The sequence below is a fragment of the Semicossyphus pulcher genome, unplaced genomic scaffold, assembly GCF_022749685.1.
Source record: "Semicossyphus pulcher isolate SPU_LCO1_2020_fin unplaced genomic scaffold, fSemPul1.0.p SCAF_7, whole genome shotgun sequence".
In the NCBI taxonomy this organism is placed as follows: Eukaryota; Metazoa; Chordata; class Actinopteri; order Labriformes; family Labridae; genus Semicossyphus; species Semicossyphus pulcher.
The window spans coordinates 32,477,051-32,487,262 of record NW_027211748.1 but is presented as its reverse complement, the minus strand read 5'-3'; the positions used below and the strand labels follow the sequence as shown (position 1 = coordinate 32,487,262).

The window sequence follows — 10,212 nt, the reverse complement described above, 5'->3', positions numbered from 1 at the left end:
AGACAGGTAAACAGACAGGCAGGCAGGCAGACAGGCAGGCAGACAGATAGACAGGTAAACAGACAGGCAGGCAGATGGGCAGACGGGCAGACAGACAGACAGGCAGACAGATAGACAGGTAAACAGACAGGCAGGCAGACGGGCAGACATGCAGACAGGCAGGCAGACAGACAGATAGACAGACAGATAGACAGGTAAACAGGTAAACAGACAGGCAGGCAGACAGACAGGCAGACAGATAGACAGGTAAACAGACAGGCTGGCAGACGGGCAGACAGACAGACAGGCAGACAGATAGACAGGTAAACAGACAGGCAGGCAGGCAGACAGGCAGGCAGACAGATAGACAGGTAAACAGACAGGCAGGCAGACGGGCAGACAGACAGACAGACAGGCAGACAGATAGACAGGTAAACAGACAGGCAGGCAGACGGGCAGACAAGCAGACAGGCAGACAGGCAGGCAGATAGACAGACAGACAGGCAGACAGATAGACAGGTAAACAGACAGGCAGGCAGACAGACAGACAGGTAAACATACAGGCAGGCAGACGGGCAGACAGACAGACAGACAGACAGGCAGACAGATAGACAGGTAAACAGACAGGCAGGCAGATGGGCAGACATGCAGACAGGCAGACAGGCAGGCAGACAGGCAGACAGATAGACAGGTAAACAGGTAAACAGACAGGCAGGCAGACGGGCAGACAGGCAGACAGGCAGACAGATAGACAGGTAAACAGACAGGCAGGCAGACATGCAGACAGGCAGGCAGACAGATAGACAGGTAAACAGACAGGCAGGCAGACGGGCAGACAGACAGACAGGCAGACAGATAGATAGACAGGTAAACAGACAGGCAGGCAGGCAGACAGGCAGGCAGACAGATAGACAGGTAAACAGACAGGCAGGCAGACGGGCAGACAGACAGACAGGCAGACAGATAGACAGGTAAACAGACAGGCAGGCAGACGGGCAGACATGCAGGCAGACAGACAGGCAGATAGACAGGTAAACAGGTAAACAGACAGGCAGGCAGACGGGCAGATATGCAGACAGGCAGGCAGACAGGCAGACAGATAGACAGGTAAACAGGTAAACAGACAGGCAGGCAGGCAGACAGACAGACAGACAGACAGACAGGCAGACAGATGGACAGGTAAACAGACAGGCAGGCAGACAGGCAGACAGACAGGCAGACAGATAGACAGGTAAACAGGTAAACAGACAGGCAGGCAGACGGGCAGACAGACAGACAGATAGACAGGTAAACAGACAGACAGACAGGCAGACAGATAGACAGGCAGGCAGACAGACAGACAGATAGACAGGTAAACAGACAGGCAGGCAGACGGGCAGACAGACAGACAGATAGACAGGTAAACAGGTAAACAGACAGGCAGGCAGACGGGCAGACAGACAGACAGATAGACAGGTAAACAGACAGGCAGGCAGACGGGCAGACATGCAGACAGGCAGACAGACAGACAGACAGATAGACAGGTAAACAGGTAAACAGACAGGCAGGCAGACGGGCAGACAGACAGACAGATAGACAGGTAAACAGACAGACAGACAGGCAGACAGATAGACAGGCAGGCAGGCAGACAGACAGATAGACAGGCAGGCAGGCAGGCAGACAGACAGACAGACAGGCAGACAGATAGACAGGTAAACAGACAGACAGGCAGACGGGCAGACATGCAGGCAGGCAGACAAACAGACAGGCAGACAGGCAGGCAGACAGACAGACAGACAGACAGGCAGGCAGGCAGACAGACAGACAGACAGGCAGACAGATAGACAGGTAAACAGACAGGCAGGCAGACAGATAGACAGGTAAACAGGTAAACAGACAGGCAGGCAGACGGGCAGACAGACAGACAGGCAGACAGATAGACAGGTAAACAGGTAAACAGACAGGCAGGCAGACATGCAGACAGGCAGACAGATAGACAGGTAAACAGACAGGCAGACATACATACAGGCAGGCAGACAGGCAGGCAGACAGACAGACAGACAGACAGACAAACAGACAGATAGACAGGTAAACAGACAGGCAGGCAGGCAGGCAGACAGGCAGACAGATAGACAGGTAAAATGACAGGCAGGCAGACGGGCAGACAGACAGGCAGATAGACAGGTAAACAGACAGGCAGGCAGATGGGCAGACAGACAGATAGACAGGTAAACAGACAGGCAGGCAGATAGACAGGTAAACAGACAGGCAGACATACATACAGGCAGGCAGACAGACAGGCAGGCAGACAGGCAGACAGACAGACAGACAGGCAGGCAGGCAGACAGGCATACATACAGACAGGCTGGCAGACAGGCAGACATGCAGACAGGCAGATCGGCAGGCAGGCAGACAGGCAGACATACAGACAGACAGACAGACAGGCAGGCAGGCAGACAGGCAGACAGGCAGGCAGACAGACAGACAGGCAGGCAGACAGACAGACAGACAGACAGGCAGGTAGACAGGCAGACATGCAGACAGGCAGGCAGACATACAGACAGACAGACAGACAGACAGGCAGGCAGGCAGGCAGACAGGCAGACATACAGACAGGCAGGCAGGCAGACAGACAGACATACAGACAGGCAGACAGACAGGCAGACAGACAGACAGGCAGGCAGGCAGACAGACAGGCAGGCAGACAGACAGACAGACAGACAGACAGACAGACAGACAGATAGACAGGCAGGCAGACAGACAGACAGACATACAGACAGGCACGCAGACAGACATACAGACAGACAGACAGGCAGGCAGACATACAGACAGGCAGGCAGACAGGCAGACAGACAGACAGGCAGACAGACATACAGACAGGCAGACAGACAGACATATAGACAGGCAGGCAGGCAGACAGATAGACAGGCAGGCAGGCAGACAGACAGATAGACAGGCAGGCAGGCAGGCAGACAGACAGACAGACAGGCAGACAGATAGACAGGTAAACAGACAGACAGGCAGACGGGCAGACATGCAGGCAGGCAGACAAACAGACAGGCAGACAGGCAGGCAGACAGACAGACAGACAGACAGGCAGGCAGGCAGACAGACAGACAGGCAGACAGATAGACAGGTAAACAGACAGGCAGGCAGACAGATAGACAGGTAAACAGGTAAACAGACAGGCAGGCAGACGGGCAGACAGACAGACAGGCAGACAGATAGACAGGTAAACAGGTAAACAGACAGGCAGGCAGACATGCAGACAGGCAGACAGATAGACAGGTAAACAGACAGGCAGACATACATACAGGCAGGCAGACAGGCAGGCAGACAGACAGACAGACAGACAGACAAACAGACAGATAGACAGGTAAACAGACAGGCAGGCAGGCAGGCAGACAGGCAGACAGATAGACAGGTAAAATGACAGGCAGGCAGACGGGCAGACAGACAGGCAGATAGACAGGTAAACAGACAGGCAGGCAGATGGGCAGACAGACAGATAGACAGGTAAACAGACAGGCAGGCAGATAGACAGGTAAACAGACAGGCAGACATACATACAGGCAGGCAGACAGACAGGCAGGCAGACAGGCAGACAGACAGACAGACAGGCAGGCAGGCAGACAGGCATACATACAGACAGGCTGGCAGACAGGCAGACATGCAGACAGGCAGATCGGCAGGCAGGCAGACAGGCAGACATACAGACAGACAGACAGACAGGCAGGCAGGCAGACAGGCAGACAGGCAGGCAGACAGACAGACAGGCAGGCAGACAGACAGACAGGCAGGTAGACAGGCAGACATGCAGACAGGCAGGCAGACATACAGACAGACAGACAGACAGACAGGCAGGCAGGCAGGCAGACAGGCAGACATACAGACAGGCAGGCAGGCAGACAGACAGACATACAGACAGGCAGACAGACAGGCAGACAGACAGACAGGCAGGCAGGCAGACAGACAGGCAGGCAGACAGACAGACAGACAGACAGACAGACAGACAGACAGACAGACAGACAGGCAGGCAGACAGACAGACAGACATACAGACAGGCACGCAGACAGACATACAGACAGACAGACAGGCAGGCAGACATACAGACAGGCAGGCAGACAGGCAGACAGACAGACAGGCAGACAGACATACAGACAGGCAGACAGACAGACATATAGACAGGCAGGCAGGCAGACAGTATATTCTGGTAACATTGGTTCTGTGCCGTCAAACAGTCAGTTGTATCCCGGCCGTAACACAGAGCTGTTGTTCAACTACCTGTTTGTACACAATTACATCAGATCTCTATATATAAACTATGTATAAACTATATACAAACTATACATGAACTATATATATATGAACTATATATGTAGACAGACAAACAGACAGGAAGACATAAGACAGGTAGGTCAGCAGCTCTGATGTTCCAAGTTTGTCCAGTTCCAGACTCTGGATTCTGGACATGTTGGCTCTCATCTCTGTGGATCCCTGAACAGTTGATGCAGGTCAGAACCCCCAGGTTAGTGGAGATTCAACGAGGATCTAAACACACACAGAACAAGAAGAAAACACCTACTGATGACCAGCAGGAGGCAGCAGAGCGTCACCTCCACCACTGCGTCATTTTCGTCAGAACCACAGAAGAAGACGGAGCGCAGAAGCAGGAAGTGTGTGGAGCAGCAGTTAGAACACATTAGCCGGATTAGCCTGTAGGCTAACGCTCCCTGACATGACGTTTGTGAGCTGAACAGTAAGTTTTCACCTGTGGTTGTTTGTGCGCAGATTCTCTGACGCTGTTTGCACTTTTATTCACGTGCACGGAACTGACGCTGACAGCCGTTAGCATGGAGCTTAGCTGTACTTCCTGTCCAGCTGTTAGCAGTTAGCTCAGAGTTGTAGAGCAACACTACTGTGAGTCCAGTTAACAATCAGTGGTGCTGTTAAAGACGGTCTGTGCGGACTGACCTCTGATCAGCTTTTGCGGAGCCGGCAGGTGAGCCTAGATACACCTGTACGTCCCCACACTGTGCGTCAGACAGGGCGCAGAGGAGCCCCGGACACATCAATTGTTGTATAATAAGATCATATTTTAGTGAAACCGACACAAGAAGTGCTTCTAGTCATGACGTGAAGTGTAAACATGTAATCAGAGAAACGTTAAACGAGCAGCTTCTACGTTTATAAACAAACAGGAAATGTTTGAAAAGATACTTTAAGCTTTAAACTGTAAAATGTATCACTCATTCTTTGTATGTGACTGTTCAAACACGTTCTCTGCTAAAAGAGGTTTCTTCAAAACATGTTTCTAAAAATATCAAAGACTGTTCAATGCTTTTACGATCGACCAATCGGAACTTCATCACGCCTCCGATTGTCCAAACGTCAAAAGACGTGACACTCGAGTTATTAGGCTTGTTCGAGATGACTGCCGGCTCGCCTCGACAACAGGCGAGAGTAGCCGATTGCAGTCGGGGGAGGAGTCTTAAAGTCGGACACTTCTTTGTTGACAAGTTTGCTGCTCGCCTCGTCAAGCATCTATAATACCAACACCTCACTGTAAATTGAACTGAATTTAATTGTTGCTGTTATTATTATTATTATTATTATTATTATTGTTGCTATCATTTTTACTTTAATTGGATTTAATATGAAGTTCTCATTATATTTTATAGGGCTTTTGTTAGTTATATTGATATAAACGCCATTGCATTTATGTTTATTAAGAGAGTGTTCATGAGGAATGAGTAAAGCATTACATTGTGAATAACAGTACTTTGAAGCCTCGCGCAGTCGGGTTTTCAGAGTGGACAACAATCTAACCATCATGCAATGTGCTTGGCTAGGCGGTGATCGATTCTGCGCAGGCCTCGCTCATGTCGAACAAGCCTATTGATTTGTTCTGTTTGCTAAATTAAAGTTCATGTGTGATCACATCCGGCTGGTCCTCATCTCCGGACTGCAAGACGACTGTGATTGGTTCACTGTATGATCACCTGCTGCAGGTGTCTCCAGGTATCAGTGGATCTAACTCACACCTGAGACAAACAGACTGAAAGGTAGCTTTGAAGTGTATGTTGTTGACTGGCCGCCAGGGTCAGCCCAATACATGGGTCTGTATGCCATTGAGTGAGTGCGTGACGGTACTTTCAGAGCCATAGTGAGTAGGAGGGGCTGCTCGTCCGCTGTCCTCACCATGTCCGCAGCGCGCATATCCAGGGGTAGTTTCGGGTCTATGTTTTAAAGGTTTCCGTGGGTTGGTCTTAACAGAAAACGATCTTATTTACATTACAAACAGGACCTTTATTAACACAGCGAAAACAACCGCATGAGCCGAGACAGGGAGCGAGCGAGGGAGAGAGAGGGAGAGATCTCACCCGAGTTACGTCTGTAACATGACGTTATTCATTTATTTATTTAACATATATACTTATGGCCTGCGGGAGACTTATGACGACATTTTCATTTAACACAAAATTAAGCAGGAACTGCAATAAGGAGCCTGTGAGTGACTTTATCGATCAAATCACTTCCCGGATGATAATAAAATTTAAAAAATAACTTCCTCCTGGGAAACACTTCAAAATAAAAGCATTGTGTACAAACGAGGGGAGTCAGAATTCCAGATGGGGTTTTTACTTTGAAAAAGCATACCGGAAGTGTTGACCTACTTTCCTCTCCATGCCTGTGACTTTTACTACAGGAAGAGATGTTAATGTTGCTGTCAGAGATCAACAGGACTCATCACAATTCATTTTCACTGTGTGTTTTGGCTGAGAACCGCGCGCGGCTCATGGTAAAAATAGGTGAGCCTCTTATTCTCCAGATTTTTGGCGCGAGATACGTGCCTGTCACACCAGCATTGTGAAGACTCGTCTGTTTTCATGCATTTCAAATGAAAATGAACACGTCCCGCAGCCGTCATGCGCACGCCACGCCTCCAGTGTTGTCCACAAAAGCGCACATTGACCTGATGCGGTCAGCCACATACTAGGTTTTGACCTAGTCTTATTTTTATGTCGTACACTGTTTGTATTTTTATTGTCTGTATTGTAATGTGTGTTTTTTCGATCTTCTTGCCCAGGGACCACAGATGTTGTGCACGGCCCCTGTCAAATAAACTAAACTAAACATTGACCTGAGATCTATTGTGGGTTCTGATGACATCATCAGGCTTTACAACCAAGTGAACTTTAAATCCCTGACCCTTTCCTTATCAGTTTCAGTACATAAACTTCTGTGTGCAGGTGTGTGACCTGTCTTGACCTCAGCGGGCGTTGCCGTGGGTGATGGCTCTGATTGAAGGTGTAGGGGACGAGGTGACGCTGCTTTTCGGCTCCCTGCTGCTCCTTGTGGTGCTGCTGCTCGCCTGGATCTCCACCCGCACCTCGGAGCCCCCAGAACACCTGTTCACCTCCACCACAGGCCCCGCCCCCTCACTGAGGACTGGCCCCACCCACCAGGAAATGCCCCCCTCCTCCACCAACCCCACCTCTTCTTCATCCTCCTCGCCCTCTAGCTCTGTGAGTGATAGCTCTCTGACAGAGGCTCCGCCCACCAACACCTCCACCCAGGAGCAGAAGGGGGAGGGTGGAGGCAGGGGGGAGGAGTCTGGTGGAGGGGGAGATGGTGTGAGGAGCAGAGGAGGAGGAGGAGGAGGAGGAGGAGGAGGGGGGGAGTCTTCGTCCTCTCAGAGGAACATGGTGCTCCGACTGAAGTTCCTGAACGACACAGAGAGAACGGCTCAGGTCCAACCTGAGGATACCATCGGATACATCAAACGGTACACAGCTACACACTGCTGCACACAGCTACACACAGCTACACACTGCTGAGGTGGGCAGACAGGTGATCTGTTGATGTGAGAGTGTAACACATCAGGTGTGTCATTAGAGCTGCAGAGTGTTTCATTTGAACAGGTAAGTGTGCATCAGTATGAGACGACACGTCAACTAAACTACACAACATGTAACTTAAGTTGAAAGTGTCTGAGAAGGTGTTCCTTTTATTTGTTTGAGCAGTGTTTTTATATCCATCAGTAACTTTCTCTCTGAGGCTGTGATGGACTCTGACCTTTGACCTGTCCTTTCAGCACCTACTTTGCGGGTCAGGAGCAGCAGGTGCGTCTGATCTATCAGGGTCAGCTTCTGCAGGATGACGCTCAGACCCTGGCCTCGCTGAACCTGGTCCATAACTGCGTCCTGCACTGTCACATCTCTCAGCACGCCGGCCGGGGGACAACAGGGGGGGTGCGGCCTGCAGACCAGGTACAGGTGGCGCTGAACGTAGGCAGTCTGATGGTGCCGCTGCTGGTCCTCATGCTGTCCGTGCTGTGGTACTGTCAGATCCAGTATCGGCAGTTCTTCACCGCCCCGGCCACCGCCTCGCTGGTGGGCGTCACCATCTTCCTCAGCCTGGTGGCCTTTGGGGTCTACCGCCGCTAGCTGCTCTCTGATTGGCTGCTGCCTCTGTCCATGTAGTGATGTCAGCAGTCGGGGCGGAGCTCCTTCTGTGACCTCTGACCTCTCTAAGCTGGTGGAGACTGGAACCTGTGGGAGTATGGACGCTGATGGAGCCCATGTTTGTTTTTGTGTTGCCATGGAGATGGACTGTAATTTACATGTTTTAGATTTCTCTGTAGGTTTCTCATCATCGTGCCTCTTTTACTTTCTGGGTAGTTCTGGTCCTGACCGGATCGTCTGTGAACAGAACGTTTAAATGAAGCTTTTCAGACAAAGAATCTATTAAATCATTTATTTATCTTGTTGTGTCCTTCACTTCACACCTGTTGTACAAGTACTACCTGCAGGAGTACCAACACCTGTAATGAGGGCTTATACTGTAGTACAGGTGTGTTACCTATTCAGAGAGGTACAGGGACTACCTCTCTGAATTAGAGACAGATTGACCCGTAGTTTCAGTCTGGTTACTGTTTTGTTTGACTTCCAGTAAAAAAGCAGTTTGGAGGGTTAAAATGACCCAAACAAAGATGGCTGCCCACTCAGTCATCAGCAAACCGCTGTTGGCGTTTTTAAATGAGTCACTTTATAAAAGAGATCATGTGACCACAGAGAGGCACGTGTTCAGTTTATCAGGAACTACTGTAGAAACTTTACCAGTCAAATGTACCTTTATACAGAAATATCACACACCTGTCTGTTTACAGGCAGCAGGTTCAGTGAAGGGATCCCTTTAAACTGGACACCATACGTTCAATATACTGCTGCTTAAATATTAACAAAGTAAGCACTTATTAGTAAGTGTGTGGATCATCAGTGAGCTGTTTACCTCAAGTCTGAACAGAAATAAAGTAATCTGAATGAACAAGTTTAAAGTATCAGACATGAAGTGAATTTAATATGAGGAGGATAAACAATGAGCTGGATGTTGGTGTTAACAGACTTCAGACACTTCAACGAACAGTGAAACTCGGCAGGTGAGTCTGTCCTCTTCAGCTCGTCAACACTGAAACACAAACAAACAGGTCATGAGTCACTTGAATGCACCATCAGACTAGGAGAGGAGCGAAGTCACAAACTGAACTACAAATATAATCTGATTTTACAATAGTGAACAGGTGTGTGAACTACAGACAGCCACAGGCAGATAACAGGTACACAATTAAAACTATTTAAATGAGCAGAAAATAAGAATTTCAAACAAGGTATACTGACAGTATTTATACACTTTCAGTGTCAGTCTCAGGTGTGGGCGGGGCTACAGCAGGAAGCTGCTGAGTTTTGGATACGGTGATTCTGATTGTTTTGAACGTTTTTTTTAATTAGTTTGAGACATTAAGACAAAATAAATGATTTTATTTAACTGCACAATGAATGAAAAACAGAAGTAACATCATCACAGGCTGTGTTCCAAATGCCGTACTGTGTACTACATACTACATACTATGCACAACATACTATATTCTACATAGTCTATACTACGTACTACATACTATATACTATACACTACGTACTACATATTATATGCTATATACTGCACACGGCGTGCGGCGGTCATCTGCAGTATGGAGGAGCTTTTCAAATTCATGTTGCAGTATGCTACGCCAGGCGGAAGTAAACAATCTCCGCCTCTTCTTTATCTATAGCGCCCCCTTCTGCTGGAATGCTGCTGCTGTCTGTCACTTCAACTGCTGCTGTGACGTTCCAGCGCTTTGCATTGTGGGATACAGTCGGCGAGGTAGACTGGTCTGATGCATACTGGAGGTTTTCTCAGAATCAGAACGTAATT

General features: G+C 49.2%; 1 protein-coding gene across 1 annotated transcript; it reads left to right on the top strand.

Moving 5' to 3' along the window:
- Window positions 1-4,615: 4,615 nt before the first annotated feature.
- tmub1 (transmembrane and ubiquitin-like domain containing 1) lies at window positions 4,616-8,725 on the top strand. Its single transcript, XM_069685145.1, has 4 exons — window positions 4,616-4,717; window positions 7,212-7,593; window positions 7,624-7,747; window positions 8,057-8,725. The coding sequence occupies exons 2-4, from the start codon at window positions 7,254-7,256 to the stop codon at window positions 8,406-8,408; spliced, it is 816 nt and encodes a 271-aa protein (XP_069541246.1). The 5' UTR covers window positions 4,616-4,717; window positions 7,212-7,253; the 3' UTR covers window positions 8,409-8,725.
- The last annotated feature ends 1,487 nt before the right edge of the window (window positions 8,726-10,212 follow it).